This window comes from Saccopteryx bilineata, chromosome 8 (genome assembly GCF_036850765.1).
Source record: "Saccopteryx bilineata isolate mSacBil1 chromosome 8, mSacBil1_pri_phased_curated, whole genome shotgun sequence".
NCBI classification, from domain to species: domain Eukaryota; kingdom Metazoa; phylum Chordata; class Mammalia; order Chiroptera; family Emballonuridae; genus Saccopteryx; species Saccopteryx bilineata.
This window is the reverse complement of record NC_089497.1, coordinates 57,463,197-57,484,303: the sequence shown is the minus strand read 5'-3', so window position 1 is coordinate 57,484,303 and position 21,107 is coordinate 57,463,197. Positions and strand designations below refer to the sequence as shown.

The 21,107-nt window shown below is 38.9% G+C and overlaps 1 protein-coding gene across 11 annotated transcripts in view; it reads left to right on the top strand.

Annotated features, from left to right (window-relative positions):
* The window catches only part of DLG1 (discs large MAGUK scaffold protein 1), a 304,845-nt gene that overhangs the window by 90,475 nt on the left and 193,263 nt on the right, over positions 1-21,107 (top strand). For all 11 annotated transcript variants that reach the window (XM_066240954.1, XM_066240950.1, XM_066240949.1 and 8 more), the window contains exon 5: positions 8,794-8,958. In XM_066240954.1, coding sequence (XP_066097051.1) covers positions 8,794-8,958 — 165 coding nt within the window. The remainder of the gene's footprint in view (positions 1-8,793; positions 8,959-21,107) is intronic.

Sequence of the window (21,107 nt, the reverse complement as noted above, 5' to 3'; positions counted from 1 at the left end):
AGTCAGATTGTCCTCTGTCACCTTCTATCTTGTTTTCTTTGTGCCCCTCCCCACCCCCTATCCCTCTCCCATTCCCCCCTCCCCCCCGTAACCACCACACTCTTATCAATGTCTCTTAGTTTCACTATTATGTCCCACCTACGTATGGAATAATACAGTTCCTGTTTTTTTCTGATTTACTTATTTCGCTTCGTATCATGTTATCAAGATCCCACCATTTTGCTGTTAATGTTCCGATGTCATCATTTCTTATGGCTGAGTAGTATTCCATAGTGTATATGTGCCACATCTTCTTTATCCAGTCATCTATTGATGGGCTTTTTGGTTGTTTCCATGTCCTGGCCACTGTGAACAATGCTGCAATAAACATGGGGCTGCATGTGTCTTTACGTATCAATGTTTCTGAGTTTTTGGAGTATATACCCAATAGAGGGATTGCGGGGTCATAAGGTAGTTCTATTTTCAGTTTTTTGAGGAACCACCATACTTTCTTCCATAATGGTTGTACTACTTTACATTCCCACCAACAGTGTATGAGGGTTCCTTTTTCTCCACAGCCTCTCCAACATTTTCTATTATCTGTCTTGCTAATAATAGCTAATCTAACAGGTGTGAGGTGGTATCTCATTGCAGTTTTGATTTGCATTTCTCTAATAGCTAAAGAAGATGAGCATCTTTTCATATATCTGTTGGCCATTTGTATTTCTTCCTGGGAGAAGTGTCTGTTCATATCCTCTTCCCATTTTTTTTATTGGATTGTTTGTTTGTTTGTTGTTGAGTTTTATGAGTTCTTTGTATAATTTGGATATTAGGCCCTTATCTGAGCTGTTGTTTGAAAATATCATTTCCCATTTAGTTGGCTTTCTATTTATTTTGTTGTAAGTTTCTCTTGCTGAGCAAAAACTTCTTAGTCTGATGTAGTCCCATTCATTAATTTTTGCCTTCACTTCTCTTGCCTTTGGAGTCAAATTCATAAAATGCTCTTTAAAACCCAGGTCCATGAGTTGAGTACCTATGTCTTCTTCTATGTCCTTAATTGTTTCAGGTCTTATGTTTAGATCTTTGATCCATTTTGAGTTAATTTTTGTACAGGGGGAGAGACTGTAGTCCAGTTTCATTCTTTTGCATGTGGCTTTCCAGTTTTCCCAGCACCATTTATTGAAGAGGCTTTCTTTTCTCCATTGTGTGTTGTTGGCCCCTTTATCAAAAATTATTTGACTATATATATGTGGTTTTATTTCTGGACTTTCTATTCTGTTCCATTGGTCTGAGTGTCTATTTTTCTGCCAGTACCATGCTGTTTTGATTGTCGTGGCCCTATAATATAGTTTGAAGTCAGGTATTGTAATGCCCCCAGCTTCATTCTTTTTCTTTAGGATTGCTTTGGCTATTCGGGGTTTTTTATAGTTCCATATAAATCTGATGATTTTTTGCTCTATTTCTTTAAAAAACGTCATTGGAAGTTTGATGGGAATTGCATTAAATTTGTATATTGCTTTGGGTAATATAGCCATCTTGATTATATTCATTCTTCCTAGCCAAGAACAAGGTATATTCTTCCATCTCATTATATCTTTTTCGATTTCCCTTAACAATGATTTATAGTTTTCATTATATAAGTCCTTTACATTCTTTGTTATGTTTATTCCTAAGTATTTTATTTTTTTTGTTGCAATCGTGAAGGGGATTATTCTTTTGAGTTCGTTCTCAGTTGTTTCATTGTTGGCATATAGAAAGGCTATTGACTTCTGTATGTTAATTTTGTATCCTGCGACCTTACTGTATTGGCTTATTGTTTCTAGTAGTCTTTTTGTGGATTCTTTGGGGTTTTCGATGTATAGGATCATATCATCTGCAAAAAGTGATACCTTTACTTCTTCTTTTCCGATATGGATGCCTTTTATTTCTTTGTCTTGTCTGATTGCTCTGGCTAGAACCTCTAGTACCACATTAAATAGGAGTGGAGAGAGTGGACAACCCTGTCTTGTTCCTGATTTAAGGGGGAAAGCCTTCAGTTTTGTGCCATTTAATATGATGTTAGCTGATGGTTTATCATATATGGCCTTTATCATGTTGAGATATTTTCCTTCTATACCCATTTTGTTGAGAGTTTTAAACATAAAATTGTGTTGTATTTTATCGAAAGCCTTTTCTGCGTCTATTGATAAGATCATGTGGTTTTTGTTCTTTGTTTTGTTGATATGGTGTATTACGTTAACCGTTTTATGTATGTTCAACCATCCTTGAGATTCTGGGATGAATCCCACTTGATCATGATGTATTATTTTTTTAATATGTTGTTGTATTCGATTTGCTAGTATTTTGTTTAGTATTTTAGCATCTGTATTCATTAGAGATATTGGTCTGTAGTTTTCTTTTTTTTGTGCCATCCTTGCCTGGTTTTGGTATGAGGGTTATGTTGGCCTCATAAAATGTGTTTGGAAGTATTGCTTCTTCTTCAATTTTTGGAAGACTTTGAGTAGAATAGGAACCAAGTCTTCTTTGAATGTTTGATAAAATTCGCTGGTATAGCCGTCAGGGCCTGGACTTTTATTTTTGGGGAGATTTTTAATGTTTTTTTCTATTTCTTCTCTACTGATAAGTCTGTTTAGGCTTTCTGCTTCTTCTTGACTCAGTCTAGGTTGTATTGTTCTAGGAATTTATCCATTTCTTCTAGGTTGTTGAATTTAGTGGCATTAAGTTTTTCATAGTATTCTACAATAATTCTTTGTATATCTACAGTGTCCGTGGTGATTTCTCCTCTTTCATTTTGGATTTTGTTTATATGAGTTCTTTCTCTTTTTTCCTTGGTAAGTCTTGCCAAGGGTTTGTCAATTTTGTTGATCTTTTCAAAGAACCAGCTCCTTGTTCTATTAATTTTTTCTATAGTTTTTCTGTTCTCTAATTCATTTATTTCTGCTCTGATTTTTATTATCTCCTTTCTTCAGCTGGTTTTGGGTTGTCTTTGTTCTTCTTTTTCTAGTTCCTTAAGGTGGGAAATTAAGTGGTTCATTTGGGCTCTCTCTTGTTTGTTCATATATGCCTGAAGTGATATGAACTTCCCTCTTATCACTGCTTTTGCTGCATCCCATAGATTCTGATATGTCGTATTGTCATTTTCATTAGTCTGTATATATCTTTTGATCTCTGCACTTATTTCTTCTTTGACCCATTCATTTTTTAAAAGTATGTTGTTTAGTTTCCACATTTTTGTGGGATTTTTTTCCTCTTTTTTGCAGTTGAATTCTAGTTTCAAGGCTTTATGATCAGAAAATATGCTTGGTACAACTTCAATTTTTCTGAATTTTCTGATGTTGTTTTTGTGGCCCAACATATGGTCAATTCTTGAGAATGATCTATGTACACTGGAGAAAAATGTATACTCAGTCACTTTGGGATGAAATATCCTGTAGATGTCTATCATATCCAGGTGCTCTAGTGTTTTGTTTAAGGCCACTATGTCTTTATTGATTCTCTGTTTGGATGACCGATCTAGAGCCGACAGCGGTGTATTGAGGTCTCCAAGTATGATTGTGTTTTTGTCAGTTTTTGTTTTAAGATCAATAAGTAGCTGTCTTATATATTTTGGTGCTCCTTGGTTTGGTGCATATATATTAAGAATTGTTATGTCTTCTTGATTCAGTGTCCCCTTAGCCATTATGAAATGGCCATTTTTGTCTCTGAGTACTTTTCCTGTCTTGTAGTCAGTATTATCCGATATGAGTATTGCTACACCTGCTTTTTTTGGATGTTATTTGCTTGGAGTATTGTTTTCTAGCCTTTCACTTTGAATTTGTTTTTATCCTTGTTACTTAGATGAGTTTCCTGTAGGCAGCATACAGTTGGATTTTCTTTTTTAATCCATTCTGCTACTCTGTGCCTTTTTATTGGTGAGTTTAATCCGTTTACATTTAGTGTAATTATTGATACGTGTGAGTTCCCTATTGCCATTTTATATCTTGCTTTCTGTTAGTTTTGTGTCTTGTTTGATCCTTCTCTTTTGTTTTTCTATCTTGTTATTTGGTTGTATTCCATACATCTTTCCTCTGTTGCTATCTTTTTTATCTCATGTGCTTCTGTGGTGGTTTTTTCAATGGTGGTTACCTTTGAGTAATGAAAAGGGTCCCTACCCTGTTCATTGTAGTGAACTATTTTGTGAGTACTTTTGCACTCCATCGTCCTTTACTACTGTTAATCTCCATCTTCTCCCCCTCTTTCTTTTTGTTGTTGTCACAGTTTAAATTTGGTTGTATTGTGTTCTTCTTGGAGCTTTTACTTGTGGCTCTGTTTTTTTTTGTTCTTTGTATCTGATTGGAGAACCCCCTTTAGTAATTCCTGGAGTGGGTGTTTTCTGATGATAAATTCCCTCATCTTTTCTGTATCTGTGAATGTTTTTATTTCTCCTTCATATTTGAAGGGTAGCTTTGATGGGTATAGTATTCGTGGCTGAAAGTTCCTCTCTTTCAGGACTTTAAATATTGGGGTCCACTCTCTTCTAGCTTGTAGAGTTTCTGCTGAGAAATCTGATGATAATCTAATGGGCCTTCCTTTATATGTTGTATTCTTCTTTTCCCTGGCTGCCTTGAGAATTTTTTCTTTGCTGTTGGTTTGTGTCAATTTCATTATGATATGCCTTGGAGTAGGTTTGTTGGGGTTAAGAAAACTCGGAGTTCTGTTTGCTTCTTGAACTTGAGGCTTTATTTCTTTCTACAGGCTTGGGAAGTTCTCATCTATTATTTGTTTGAGTATGTTCTCCATTCCATTTTCTCTCTCTTCTCCCTCTGATATACCTATTATTCTTATGTTATTCTTTTTGATGGAGTCAGATAATTCTTGTAGGGCTATCTCATTTTTTTTAATTTTTGAGTCTCTTTCTTCTTCTCTCTGTTGTGCCTCAAGTTGCTTGTCTTCTATTTCACTAATCCTCTCTTCTATCTGACCTGTTCTATTAGCTAAGCTTGTTACTTCGTTTTTCAGCTCGTGAATTGAGTTTTTCATCTCTGTTTGATTTGTTTTTATAGTTTCAATTTCCTTGGACATATATTCTTTGTGTTCATTGAGTTGTTTTCTGAGCTCCCTAAATTGCCTTTCTGTGTTTTCTTGTATATCTCGGAGGATTTTTAAGATTTCTATCTTGAATTCTCAGTCATTTAGCTCCAAGGTTTCCAATATGTTAAATTTTTTCTTCATAGATTTTTTCTCATCTAGCTGTGTTACCTCTCTTTCTTTTGTATCCATGATATTCGATTTTCTCTTCCTTAATGGCATCTGAGGGTGGTTTTGTTGATAGTATTAATGAGATTTAATAAAGAATAAAAAGTTAAAAAAAATTAAAAAATAATAAAAAAATAAAAAATCGAAGAGTTTTTTTTAAAAAAAATTAATAATGAAATAAAGAAAAAAATAAAATAAAAATTTTTAAAAAAGGAAATTATTTCCCCCCTCCTTTTTTCCTCTCCTCTCCTTTCCCCTCTTTCTTGAGAAAATCTTGTGGTGAACTGTGAATTATAACAAACAATGCCTGTGATGGAGGGCCTGAATTGGGGAAAAGTAATAAAGGGGAAAAAAAAAAAAAAGGAAAAAAAAAGAGCGTATGGACCCACAAAAAGCAAATAAGGAAAAAATTTGGGTCAAGAATAAAATGATTTGCTTTTAGGTGTTGGTTGTCTAAGAGTTATGATGAGAGGAATAAGAGGAAAACGGAAAAATGGGGGGACAAATTAAAAAATTACTATTGTATTTAGTGGAACAAGAACTAGATAATATGGAGAGCCAGGGATGGGAGCACTGCTAGTGAGTTAAAAAGGTGAAGTAAAAAACTCCCAAAATGCCACAAACATAAGTTTGAGTCCAGATAAGATAATTTGTTTGTTATTGAGGTTTGAATGAGAGGAGATGTAAAGGAGAAAGGAAGAAACTAATATAGAGGGAGAAAAGAAAGAGAGAGAGAAAAAAAAAGAGGGAACCACTAAAAGAAGAAAAAAGAAAGGAGAGAGAGAGAGAGAGTTAAGGGTTTTGGAGTGCAACCCTCATAGAGAGAAAGGAAGGGAAGAGAGAAGATAATGGGAGATGTAATACTTATGGGTAGTGTAGTTCAAGGAGAGGAGAGAGTAAGACCGGCAGAGAGTTAATCGGCCAAATTGGAGGAGGAAAAAAAGTATCAAGAATGAAGATAAGAGAAACAAACGAACAAATATAATAAAATGGGATAGGTTATAAAGTCTGCAGATTATTCTTGATTTTGAGAGGTTATCTTTTTGCTTTTTCTTTTCTCTCCCTCTTCCTGGTCGGTGACTCTGTACCCCGGGTTCTGTCCCTTTGGCACACTCAGGTAGAGGTTTGCAGTTGATAAGTCTCTATGGCAATGTCATGTATTGTGCTTTAGTCTCGTTGGCAGTCGAGGCTCATTAGCATTTATAGGCTCCGACAGTGAGAGAGTCCCTGTTCCTGGAGCCTTTCTCCTAGTCTTTCCTTCCTCAATTAGTAGCCTGATAATCCAGCTATGGGGTTGCTGCTGCCTCTGCCTGGATAGTAAGAGGCTCAAAGAGCTGGCAACTCCCCACTCTATTTCCACTCAGCACAGGGCTCTGGGTAAGGTTCAGTCAGTCAGAGCTGCTAGCATAATCAGGCGGGCTTTCCGCCCACTCAAAGACCTCTGGCTCTGCCACTCTGTCCGGTAACACAGGCGGGCGCCCACTTCTGGGGCGCTTGGAGGAAACTCTCACTCACTGTCTGTGACCAGGATATCCGGCCAGCAGTCTCACGCTCTGAGTGAAACCCCCAACCGCATGGAAAAGTTGCAGCGTTGGAATTGGCTCTCGCTCCGTCCCCGTGCACGGCTTTTGCAAGGCGCTGGGGCGGCCCGAGATTCCGCTTTGGCCCACACAAAGGCCCCTGACTCTGCCCCTCTGTTCGATAACACGGGCGCGCACTGCCGAGACACTCGGAGGAATCTCTCATTCACTATCTGCGCGCGCAAACCAGGATATGAGGCCAGCCGCGTTTCCCTCTGGGTGAAACCCCCTCCAGCACGGAAAATCTCTACCGTTGGAATTAGTTCTCGCTCCCTCTCGTGCGTGGCTTTCCCAGGGCGCTGGGGCTTCCCAGAGACTCTGCCCTCGGCCCACAGGAAGGCCTCTGACCCTGCCTCTCCGTGGGACAACACGGGCACCCACCTCCGGGGCCTAGGAAGAAATCTCTCGCCCACTAACTGCGCGCACGCCTATCAGGAGACCGGGTAAAATGGCCGCTCCGTTTGTCTTTCTTTGTTTGGGTTTGGTGCGAGTGTTAGCTTGTATTGCTCGGGTTGCCACAGGATCAGTTTTTCCTCGGCTTGGATCTCCGTGCCACAGCCTGATTCAGCTGTTTGTGCCGCGGCCTGGATCTATTCACCCCCTTTGCCCGCCTCAGTTTCTATATTCACAGTTACCAGTGAAAGCCGCCCTGTTTAGGTTAGTGAGGAAGGCGGAGCATTTCTTACTCCCTATTTCCTTCGGGGTTTGGTTATATATTTAGCCAATTTTTCACTCAACCATACCTTTGGGTGTATTGCGAAGCATCTGGAGGCTCCAAGTATAGGTTTTTCTGTTTCTGGTTGAAGATCTTGTTGAGTTTTGGGGGAGATTTATCGGTATCGCTTCCTACCCCGCCATTACTCTGACGTCATCTGCTGCTGACTATATTTTATAAATGATTTATGAAAGTAGCTTGTAGTGACATTCTTTGTTATAAATTAATTTTTTTATTGTACCTTGACTGTGTCTTTTTTTATGTGTGTTTATTGGGGGGGGCATATTTTAGCTTGTTTTGGTTTTATGTTTATGCATACACATTCCCAGCCTGATCTGAGAAACATGCACTTTTATTTTCTCCCACTTACTGTAATTATGATATCTTTTACTTTTTTGTATGGTGTGAGGTAGATTTGGGTTTTTTTTAATTATGTTAATCTATGCCCTGGCTGATGGCACAGTGGATAGAGCCTTGGTCATGGGCTCTATCTCCCAGTCACCATTGATCCACAGGTCACTGACTCAATCCCAAGGGTGTGGGCTCATTTCCTAGGGTGCTGACTTGATCCCCAGGGCACTTAGATCCCGACGGTGCTGGCTCGTTCCTGAGTGCCTGGCTCAACACTGGTTCAAGCCCCAGCTAGGACACATATGAAAAGTAATCGGGTTGCACAGCTAGATGGAATATTGAGTTGATGCTGTCTCTACCTCCCTCCCTCCCTCCCTCCCTCCCTCCCTCCCTCCCTCCCTCCCTCCCTCCCCCTCTCCCTCTCCCTTCCTTGCTCCCTCTCTCTCTCCCTCTCCTTTTCCCCCCTCTTTCTCTCTCACTCCCTCTCTCCCTCTTCTTTCCCCCTCTTTCTCTCTCCCTTCATCTCTTAAAAAATTGATAATCTTTTAAAAGTAGACTCATAGAATTATATGTGTGTTTGAGAGATAGTAAGAGACAAAGATTCTTTTGTAAATAAAAGATAAATACTGTTACCTAATAGACTAATATTTAGTTTGAATTTGAAAGGACTGATTTTTTTTTCATTTTTGTTCAAATTACTTGAAGAAGAAAACCAGACTAATTTAATTGAACTATTTTTAATAATCTAATAATTTTATTTAAATATTGACATGACTAAAAGTGGACTTTATGTGTTAAACCATACAACATACTTCCTCTATTTAAATACAGTATTATTGAGTATTTGGCTATTTATGAAAACCATGCTTTGAATTGAATTCACTTTGCTTCTCAGGACTTCTTTATATGTAACTTTTTTTTATTACTTTGCAGAAATACCGGTACCGTGATGAAGAAACACCTTCTCAAGAGCACATTTCCCCACAAATCACGAGTGAGGTGATAGGTCCAGAACTGGTTCATGTTTCAGAGAAAAACCTGTCAGAAATTGAGAATGTCCATGGATTTGTTTCTCATTCTCATATTTCACCTATAAAGGTAAGATATTTTGTTGCTATGAATTATATGTTACTTTTGTTATTAGTGTATAGGTCATGCTCAGAAAGAACTGTTCTTTCATGTAGGATTTTTCAACTTCATTATTTCTAGTTCTGTAGTTACAGAGGGTTTTATAATATTTATTAGCATTCTAAAATCATTTTTGAATATGTATTTTATAAATGAATTTTAATGAGTGGTACTATCTTTAAACCTAAAAATTCCAGTGAAGGAAATAATTATTATATTTTAAATACTACATGCTGAAATATTTTTAAACAGTTGTTTTATATATTACAAAGGTGCAGAAAAAGCATTAACAGTTTCTTTAAAGCCTAATATGTGGCTTTACCTGATCCCATTACCTTGCCTTCCTCATTAGAAATAACCAGAATCCTGGTTTCTTATAAAACTCTACCACATATTTAGATCTTTCATCAGTATATTGTTTACTTTGCCTATCTTGAAATTCATAAGTTGTAATTATACTGCGTATAATCAACTTGCATTTTTTGCTTGACATTATGTATTTGCTAAGATTTATTTTCACTGCTCTAGTTTTCTTTTTTATGAATATACTCTAATTTATCTTACTTTTGATGAGCATTGAGATATTTTCAGATTATTACCAGTATAAAGGGTGCTGTTAAAAACATAGATTATAGCCTGACCTGTGGTGGCGCAGTGGATAAAGCATCTACCTGGAACACTGAGGTTGCCAGTTCAAAACCCAGGGCTTGCCCTGGCCGGTTGACTCAGTGGTAGAGCGTCGGCCTGACGTGCAGGAGTCCCTGGTTCGATTCCCGGCCAGGGTACACAGGAGAAGCACCCATCTGCTTCTCCACCCCTCCCCCTCTCCTTCCTCTCTGTCTCTCTCTTCCCCTCCGCAGCCAAGGCTCCATTGGAGCAAAGTTGGCCCGAGCGCTGAGATTGGCTCTATGGCTTCTGCCTCAGGCGCTAGAATGGCTCTGGTTGCAACAGAGCGATGCCCCAGATGGGCAGAGCATCGCCCCCTGGTGGGCATGCCAGGTGGATCCCGGTTGGGTGCATGCAGGAATCTGTCTGACTGCCTCCCCGTTTCCAGCTTCAGAAAAATACAAAAAACAAAAACAAAAAAAAACAAACCCAGGGCTTGCCTGGTCAAGGCACATATGGAAGTTGATGCTTCCTGTTCCTCTCCCCTTCTCTCTCTCTCTCTCTCTTGTTGTCTCTCTTTCTAAAAATGAACAAATAAAAATCTTAAAAAAAACCCAAAAAACAAAACAAAAAAAACATAGATTATATATACACATCTTTGTGTATATATAAACCCAGGACTTCCACATCCCTGGATGACGCTCTACTGCTGAACCAGATTATTTTCCCAGTGGTTGTATAATTTACATTTTTAGCAGCAGTATATAGCAGTTTTAATTAATCTCTATTCTCATCCTTACTTGGTATTCTTATTTTTGCCATTGTTAAGGTTGTAATACTATCTTATTGTGATTTTAATGTGCAGTTTTGTATGATAATAAGATTAAATGTATTTATTGCTCATTCAGGTTTCCTATTCTGTAACATGCCCTCTCAAGATTTTTGCTCATTTTTGTATTGGGTTGTCCTTTTACTGATTTGTACAAGTTCTTCATATTTCTGGGTACTTTATTGGTTTTATGTATTGTGACTAAGGATCATTGCTTATTTGGTAAAACTTAACATGATTTTTGTAATTTTTTTTTGAGGGATGATTTCATATTACTGGTTGAAAATTTTGATAGTTATTAGTGCCATTCTGATTTTCTAGTAACAGTTTTGCTGGGTTATTTTTTTCTAGGAAATTATTTGTTTAATATTTATTTCAAAATATTATTCCTAATATCTTGTGATTTTTTTTTTGGTCTATAACATATTTAAGTGTGGCCCCTTTTTCATTCCTAGTATTACTTATTTGCACTTTTATTTTTCCTTAATCACTCTTGCCAGTAGGTGGCCAATTTCAAAGATGGCATTTTATTTACTTATTTTTTTAATTAAGTGAGATGCAGGGGTGAGGAGTAGGGGGAGGGATAGAAACAGACTGCCGCATGCGCCCCCAACCAGGATCCACCCAGCAAGTCCCCTACAAGGTGATGCTATGCCCACCTGGGTCCACTGCTGTATTGCTCAGTAACCAAGCTATTTCAGTTCCTGAGGCAGTGCCATGGAGCCATCCTCAGTGCCTGGGGCCAACTTGCTCAAACCATTTGAGCCGTGGCTGTGGGAGGAGAGAGAGAGAGAGAGAGAGAGAGAGAGAGAGAGAGAGGGAGAGAAGGGAAAGGGATGATGAAGCACATGGTCACTTCTCCTGTGTCCTGACCAGAAATCAAACCTGGGACTTCCACATCCCTAGATGACGCTCTCCTGCTGAACCAACCAGCAAAGGCCTCAAAGATGGCATTTTCAATAAACCATCTCTTTTTGAAAAGTGTTCTTATGTCCTTCCCATGTGCTGCCATCCCTGCCCCCTTGCTTTCATGTATACATATACATATATGTGTATACATGTTTATGTACATATTTAAATATAAATGTGTAGATTGCCTACATATCAATTAAAGATTATGTTTGGTAGAAGCAATCTGATTTATTTTTTTTTTAAGCAAGAGATAGAGGCAGAGATAGAGACAGAAAGGAAGCGAGGGAAATGAGGAGCATCAACTTGTATTTGGGACACTTTAGTTGTCTATTGATTGCTTTTCATACGTGCCTTGACTGGGGGGCTCCAGCCAAGCCAGTAACCTTGGGCTTAAGCAGCAATCTTTGGGCTCAAGCCAGCGACTATGGGGTCATGTCTATGATTCCACATTCACACTGGCAAGCTCATGCTCAAGCCAAGTGAGCTTGCGCTCAAGCCAGTGACCTTGGGGTTTCAAACCTGGATCCTCAGTGTCCCAGGTGGATGCTCTATCTACTGCACCACCATCTCAATCTTATCTTTCCTTAGGAGAGTAAATGAGAGACACAGTCGGAAAAAGTCAGTTGGTTGTTAGTGACAGATTCAGTTCTTTTATCTTTTCTCCCTTTCTCCTTTTATCGTGTTTTTACTTCCTGCTTTCTTTGAGTTTATTCTGTTTGACTTTTTGTTCTAGTTTCTCAAGTTGGTTGGTTGTTGCATTGTCAGTCTTTTCTAATAGAATTTGAGTTTGTAAATTTTCTTGACATAGCACTGTAGCGGTTTTGTTTTATTTTTCCTTTCAGTTTTTATTTTAATTTCTTCCAAGTTTTTCTTCTCCTTCTCTTACAAATGAGAGGACAGGAGATAGAAAGATGACTCATGCATGTGTCCTGAATGGGATCTGCCCGGCAACCCCCGTCTGGGGTCAATGTTCTGCCCATTTGGGGCCAAACTCATAACTGAGCTATTTTTAGCACCTGAGGCAGAGGCTCCACAGAGCGTCCAGGGCCCATGCACTCCAACCAGTCAAGCCATGGCTGTGGGAGGGGAAGAGAGAGAGAAAGAAAAGGGGGAGGGAGGGTTGGAGAAGCAGATGGTCACTTCTCCTGTGTGTCCTGACCGGGAATCAAACCTGGGACATCCATATGCTGGACTGATGCTCTACCACTGAGCCAATGGTCCAGGGCCCAAGTTTTATTTTATTTTTTATTTTTTTGTATTTTTCTGAAGCTGGAAACGGGGAGAGACAGTCAGACAGACTCCCACATGCGCCCGACCGGGATCCACCTGGCACGCCCACCAGGGGCCACGCTCTGCCCACCAGGGGGCGATGCTCTGCCCCTCCGGGGCGTCGCTCTGCCGTGACCAGAGCCACTCTAGCGCCTGGGGCAGAGGCCAAGGTGCCATCCCCAGCGCCCGGGCCATCTTTTGCTCCAATGGAGCCTTGGCTGTGGGAGGGGAAGAGAGAGACAGAGAGGAAGGAGGGGGTGGGGGTGGAGAAGCAAATGGGCGCTTCTCCTATGTGCCCTGGCCGGGAATCGAACCCGGGTCCCCCGCACGCCAGGCCCACGCTCTACCACTGAGCCAACCGGCCAGGGCCCCAAAGTTTTAATATATATATATTTTTTATCGTTCTAACATTTTCTTTTATTTTCATTATGACTTTTTTTGTCCCATGAGTTATTTAGAAATAAGGTTTTTTAATTTTTAAACATAGACACTTCTTTTAGATTATATTTTCTCATCTTGTTATTTTATTAAAGGCTTAAAAATTCTTTATTTTGTTTCTCTTTAATGGTTATTCTAGAAATTTTAATATACATATGTAACTTTAGAAAATCTAAAATCAATAAACATCTTTTACCCTCATTCTGAATAACATTAAGAACCTTAAAACAATTGAACTATAATCACTCGGCTTGCTATATGTCTTTCTTGTAAGTCTATGCCATTTCTCTGACTGAAATTATATAACCTGTTTCTTATTTTAGTAGGCAAACCCTGCAAGGTACAAACTACCCAAAGCCACACACCCAACTCCTCCTTAGTTTTTTGGTTGGTATCTTAGTAGATATTTCCATATGTATGCAGATTCTGACACAAGCAGACAATGAGTCGGCATGCAGAAAGTATTTTATATATAGCTTCTTTATGAGGGGGCCACAGTTCTCTGCTGTTGCATAAAATACTCTGTGCAAATAAAGCAGAATTACAAAGACAAGATTTTGTTATCCAGAATTTCCAGATATTCTAGGGATTAAATTAAGCTTTCTTCTTATTATAAACTTGTTATACCATTTCCTATTGTTAAATTTTTAAAAACTTCACACATAATTTTATATAGTATATTTGTACCATAATTTGATGAACACTTCTGATCTTTGCTATTTATTTCCATTTTGACTAGATTTTATAAAGAAAGCTACAGTGAATAATCTTTGAACATAAGTAGTGTTTAGTTTATTTCCTTAGGCTGGATTTTCAGGCATCAGTTTGCTTGGTTAGAAGCATATTGCCGTGGCCAGTTGTCTCAGTGTTAAAGCATTGCCCTGGTGTGTGGATGTCCTGGGTTCGATTCTCCTTTGGGGCACACAGAAGAAGCGCCCATCTGTTTCTCCACTCTTCCCCCACCCCTTCTCTCTCTTACCCTCCTGCAGCCATGGCTCGATTGGATTGAGTTGGCCCTGGGCACTGAGGATGACTCCATGGCCTCTGCCTCAGGCACTAAAAAATGGCTCTGGTTGCACGAGCAAGGGCCCTAGATGGGTAGAGCATCGCCCCCTTGTGGGCTTGCCAGGTGGATCCTGGTTGAGGCGCATGTGTGAGGAGTCTTTCTCTGCCTCTCATCCTTTCACTAAATTAAAATAAAACAAAATAATATAAAAAAGAAGCATGTGAACTTTTTTGAAGTTTCTGATATTTTTGACAGGCTATATTCTGGCACAGTTATATATATATATATATTTTAAATAGGGACAGAGAGAGAGAGTCAGAGAGAGGGATAGATAGGCAGGAACAGAGAGAGATGAGAAGCATCAACCATCAGTTTTTCGTTGCAACACTTTAGTTGTTGATTGATTGCTTTCTCATATGTGCCTTGACCGCAGCCCTTCAGCAGACTGAGTAACCCCTTGCTCGAGCCAGCGACCTTGGGTCCAAGCTGGTGAGCTTTTTGCTCAAGCCAGATGAGCCCGCGCTCAAGCTGGCGATCTTGGGGTCTCAAACCTGGGTTCTTCCGCATCCCAGTCTGACGCTCTATCCACTGTGCAACTGCCTGGTCAGGCTTTTGTATTTTTTTTCAGTGAGAAGTGGGGAGGCAGAGAGACAGACTCCCTCCTGCAACTGACTGGGATCCACCTGGCAAGCCCACTAGGGGGCAATGCTCTGCTCATCTCTGGCTGTTGTTCCGTTGCAACCAGAGCCATATTAGTGCCTCAGACAAGGCCATGGTGCCATCCTCAGCACCTGGGCCAACTTGCTCCAGTGGAGCCTTGGCTGTGGGAGGGAAGGGAGAGAGACAGAACCGAGAAGGGGAGGGGTGGAGAAGCAGATGGTCGCTTCTCCTGTGTGCCCTGACCGGGAATTGGACCTGGGTCATCCACATGCTGGGCCAGTGCTCTACCACTGAGCCAACTGGCCAGGGCCTGGCACAGTTATAATTTAAGAATTAGTAAAGCTTAAAAAAAAAAAAAAGAGTAAAGCTGCCCTGTTTGGGGGATTTCTTCCTGTTTTGCTTATCTCATGTATAGGTTACTGTGCCAGGTACCTCATAAAATAATCACAAGTTAGGAGTGAGTGGGTAATATGAAAATGGTTAGAGTACCTTTAACTGTGTAGAAAATAAAAAATTACTTTTTAACTTTTGTTTTGACATAAAGCAAGTTTTGATGTTTTTAAATTAAAAAACAACAGGACAAATATTTTAGGAAATTCAAGAATGAAATATATTTTATTTAAAATATGTTGTCAGTCACTAGATTAGTAGCCTCTTTATTTTATTTATTTATTTATTTATTTATTTATTTTTTCATTTTTCCAAAGCTGGAAACGGGGAGGCAGTCAGATAGACTCCTGCATGCGCCTGACCGGGATCCACCCGGCATGCCCACCAGGGGGCGATGCTCTGCCCCTCTGGGGCGTCACTCTGTTGCATCCAGAGCCATTCTAGCGCCTGAGGCAGAGGCCACAGAGCCATCCTCAGCGCCCAGGCAATCTTTGCTCCAATGGAGCCTCGGCTGCGGGAGGGGAAGAAAGAGACAGAGAGGAAGGAGAGGGGGAGGGGTGGAGAAGCAGATGGGCGCGTCTCCTGTGTGCCCTGTCCGGGAATCGAACCCAGGACTCCTGGACGCCAGGCCAATGCTCTACCGCTAAGCCAACCGGCCAGGGCCTATCCTCTTTAAATAAAATAATATGGGAAGCTTTCCTACTTTCATAGTATTATGGTTTGGAATAAAGAAAGTAAGAAATGCCCTGGTGGGATATCTCGGTTGGTTAAAACGTTGTCCCAAAGCATAGAGGTTGCCAGTTCGATCCCCAGCCAGGGAACATAGAGGAACAGATCAATGTTCCTATCTTTATCTCTCCCTTCCTCTCTCTCACTCAGTAAATAAAAAATAAAATAAAAAGAAAGTGGGTAACTATTATATGTGGAATTAAGTATATAAATTACTTTTATAACTTGAAAAATTATTTTTGAATAGTACTGATGACTACAATGTAAATTGTACACTATAGTCTTCATAATTTTTATAAAAGCTAATAGTTAAATAAGATTAATTTAATAGATACTTGCTTTAAAAAGTAACTACTGGAATATTAATTTGGTTTATCAAACAATGCATTTTGCAAACATTTATTTAACATCTAGTTTATGCTAGTAACTAATTTTTTATGATGAGATACAACATAGAATGATGTAAAATGAAAAATTAGAGAAATTAAATTCTTAAAGTTTTCTGAAAAAAAAGTTCACACTTGGATAAGATGTTGAAGAATGCATACAAGATGTCAATTTAGAGGAGAAGGCAGTTACTGAGGTAAATAAGTAAAGTACGAGAGTGATAACCAGAGGAAACTGTAAAAATACAGGAAAGTTGATATTGTACCTCATGTTTAGGATGCTTATTAGGAAATGATGGCAAGATGTGAAGGGTCCTGATCCTGAACCCTATTAAGAAGGGTTTTTCATCATGAAATGGTCTGTGTAGTAACTTGTCAGGTTTTTGTGGGTGCTGGTACTGACTCTCATTACTGAAATAACGAGTGAAATAAGGTACTTGGTTCAGACCTTAGCCTAAAGGTAACTGTGATTTAAGACCCTGAGGGGAAACTCTCTTGCCAGTGTGCTACACAGTTTCAAGAAAGAAACTTTTTAGAAGTAGAAAAACCTAGTGTGGTAGAAAAATAGAGTAATTTTGTTGTATATAACAGTTATAAATATAGTAGTATGATATTAATAAGAACAGCATAAAGATTCTTAAAACTGAAAGTGAGCTAGGAATTAGGTAAAATGGTCAGAAAAGTAAACCAAAAAAACCCCAATAGACTTCAATCTAGATCAGGGGTCCCCAAACTTTTTACACGGGGGGCCAGTTCACTGTCCCTCAGACCGTTGGAGGGCCGGACTATAAAAAAAACTATGAACAAATCCCTGTGCACACTGCACATATCTTATTTTAAAGTAAAAAAACAAAATGGGAACAAATACAATATTTAAAATAAAGAATAAGTAAATTTAAATCAACAAACTGACCAGTATTTCAATGGGAACTATGCTCCTCTCACTGACCACCAATGAAAGAGGTGCCTCTTCTGGAAGTGCGGTGGGGGCCGGATAAATGGCCTCAGGGGGCCGCATGTGGCCCACGGGCCGTAGTTTGGGGACCCCTGATCTAGATGAAGTGATGAGGAAGGCAGTTGGTACATTGCTTAGTATAGGATGTTACAGTAATTGTTGAGGAAACAATTTATATTTTGCTTTTGTCTTCAATGACAAGAAAAATTATCTTCATACTAATATATGCGATGTAAACATAGTTTAGAAGGACTTGAAATCGAAGATAGAACAGGTATGTGAGCAGGCAGTTATTTAAGTAAGTGTATTTCCTAGCCTGGACGCATTTCATCTAGTAGTACTTACTGAGAATATTATCAGATGAAATCATCAGCAGCAGTTGGTAGTTTTTCAAATATTGTGAGAAATAGGGTAGCAGAAGTACTGAACATAAATGATACAAGAATAGAATATTTCCCATTTTGAGTACTTAATTGGCAGTTTTTGAAATCATCTTGGTTTTCACATTTCTGGAAGTACTGTTGAAATTTATTTTAACTTTTTTGGATGGTCCTGATGTACCAGTGTGAGCATATATTGTAGTTCCATGCAATTTGACCACTAGATGGTGCTCATAGAAGGGATTTGTATATACCTATGCCACCAGAGGTTTCTAGATAAGTAACAAATCTGTTATCAATCTTCTCAGTTAAATGTTGTCTTATCTTGGTACAGTTGTATGTTTTGAAATTTAATAAGCAAGATTATAAAGATAGAAGGGTAAGGAAATGCTTATTGTGCCGCATTTACAGTACATTAGTTTGGCAGTGACTTTGTAATTTTGTTTTAGTAAAGTTTCAATATTGTTTTTCCTTACATCCTTCAACCTTTTAAAATATTTTACAAAGATTATTTAATCCTTGACTTGTGTTACTATACCTGGGAGACATCTGGATTTATTTGTGAGTTTAGAAAGGGGTACAGATAATTTAGGGCCTATCCTGTATAAATTTTTGAACGGTCTTCACTTCCATTTAATGTTATAAAATAAAAATTCTGTCATAAATATTTCATAATCTTATTTTAGGCCATATAATAATTTACTAAATGGATATATTAGTTTACTTAAGCTTTCTCCTCTTTGTTTAGAGTTCTGCTATAGATAATATTATTCTGTGACAAAGAATTAGACTATACAGAAAAGAGTGTTAATTTTTTTCATTTTTTTATTGACTTTATTGGATGGATGACTTTGAAGAATGTTAATTCTTCATTTATATTGTTTATCATATTAAAACATTAATAGTGATTCTTTATGGTAATTTAGACATTGCATATTATATTTTTTATTTTATTACATTATATAGACTTTCCAGGTTTTATAATGAATTTAAATTTTATTTCAATGAGATAGACTTTATCTTTCAGCTCTGCTACATGAGTAGGGCTGCTCTAAAGCAGAGGTCAGTGAGGAGCTGGTTGCCTGATGCCTCTTAATCAAATTATATGAATCCGAATGTGATTTAGGTATATACACGGTTTTGTTTGAATGTATTGACTACGGAGCAGCAGATTGAGATGATCCTAGATTTTTAGGGGACATTTTTATAAAGAAACCTTTATCAGGACTTGATGTCAATGGATTTAAATAAGAAATCTGTACACTGAAAAGTACTACTTCTCTGTACTTGGGATATATGGCGTGGAGTGCTCTATCAACTTTAGATTGTTCCCAAGTTCTCTGGCTCTCTACGATAAGAAATCTGTGTAATGAACAGTTTCCTGAAGCAATTTTCAACTGGTGTGTGCCACAAGAAAATTAAGAACATGCAGTACCTAACTATTTAGTCAGGGACACTGACCTTTTTCCCCTCAGATTGTCAAATTAAAAAAAGTCAGCAGCCAGCAGAACAGTAGCCATCTGGTATGAATGAATCAAAATTATACCTTTTTTTTTGGTCAGGTCAGCAAAAAATATATTTTTTGATGTACTGCAGAATTTTAGTAATTAGTTTGTGTGTTCCATGAGATGAAAAAGGTTGAAAATCATTGATTTATTGTTTTATCAGTGTTGGTACTATTGGCAGCTTGAGCAGGAAATTTGTGTTCAATGTCCTCATCTATACCTAGCTAGAATAACAGAATCTGCCTTACCTGGGTTTTCATCAGACATGGATCAAGCCACATATTTTGGGACCAAAACATTACTACTGCATTAGTATAAACTGCACTAATCAATTTTTTTATGTAATCAGTCCATAATAAAACTTTAATATTTTTTCAGGAGGTTTTTTTATTTTGTTAAGTGAAGACTATTGGTTCTCTGTCAACCCATAATTTTTTGCTGTATTCCTCTAACCCCTAAAAGATAGGACCAGTCTGTCTGGTGCCACAAAATTGCCAAATACAGCCTACACAGTCCTTGAGAAGAAGCACCAAACTTTCTACTATAATGTCTCTCACAAAGCATCCTACTCCCAAGAGTCCCACATGACTCTCTACCTTTGTTGTACCCGTGTACCTTAGGGATGGAATCACAGAGACAGCATTAGCATCTTTTCTTGCTGAATCAGGATTTGCACTGGACCTGAAGGTTGTAGTTTGCTAGTGCTGCTTTCCAGTAGGTTGCATTTAATTGATGCTAGTAAGCAAATAGTATGCAAGATTTTGTCATCTTCAGGTAAAATATCCATGGCTGAGGTTGGGACTTAATGATGTATTTATATCAACTTAAAAATTGAATTACTTGCCTGACCAGGTGGTGGCGCAGTGACTAGAGCATCAGACTGGGGTGCAGAAGACCCAGGTTTGAGACCCCGAGGTCGCCAGCTTGAGCGCGGGCTCATCTGACTTGAACAAAAAAGCTCACCAGCTTGAATCCAAGGTCTCTGGCTTGAGCAAGGGGGTTACTTGGTCTGCTGAAGGCCCATGGTCAAGGCACATATGAGAAAGCAAATAAATGAACAACTAAGGTGTCACAATGAAGAACTGATGATTGATGCTTCTCATCTCTCTCTGTTCCTGTCTGTCTGTCCTTCTCTCTGACTCTCTGTCCCTGTAAAAAAAAATAAATAAATAAATAAATAAATAAATAAATAAATAAATAAATATGGAATTACTTAGTGCTGGCTGGTTGATTTAAGCGGTAGAGCATTGGCCCAGCTTGTGGAAGCCGCAGATCTGATTCCAGGTCAGGACACATAGGAGAAGCAATCATCTGCTTCTCTACACCCCCCCCCCCCACTCTCACTCTCCCTTTTCCTCTCCCTCTCCCTCTCCCTTCCTCCTTCCTTCCTTTCCTCCTTCCTTTCCTCCCTCTTCCCTTTCCTCCCTCCTTTTCTCCTTCACTCTGTCCCTCCCTCCCTCCTTCCCTCCCTCCCTTTCCCGCAGCCATGGCTTGAAAGGTTCAAGCAAGTTGGCCTGGGTGCAGAGGATGGCTCCATGGCCTCGCCTCAGGCACTAAAATAGCTCAGTTGCCCAGCAATGGAGTAGTGGCCCCAGATGGGCAGAGCATTGACCTGTGGCAGGTTTGCCAGGTAGATCCGGGTTAGGATGTATGTGGGAGTCTGTCTGCCTCCCTGCCTCTCACTTAATTTAAAAAAATAAAATAAAATTTAATTAACTATTAGTAAATTATTAAGTAGTATTTTTACTCATATATTGTTTTAAAATGACTATACATTGTATTCTGTACTAATGTAGCACAGTATTACGAGAACAAACTTAGGAGTCTGTGGTTTTCAAACTTGAATGTGCTTAAGAGTCACTGGCGGGGGGTACTTTTTAAAAATGAAAATTCCCATATCCCCATTACTCTTGAAAATTCTGATAGGGAGGGGGACCAGTCATTTTTATAATGTATTCTAGGTTATTCTGAGGTGGACTACAATGTTGAAAAATACAAATCTAGGTTTTAGATGTTAGAAAATGTCTATGTAGCAATTGAACAATGTTATTTTA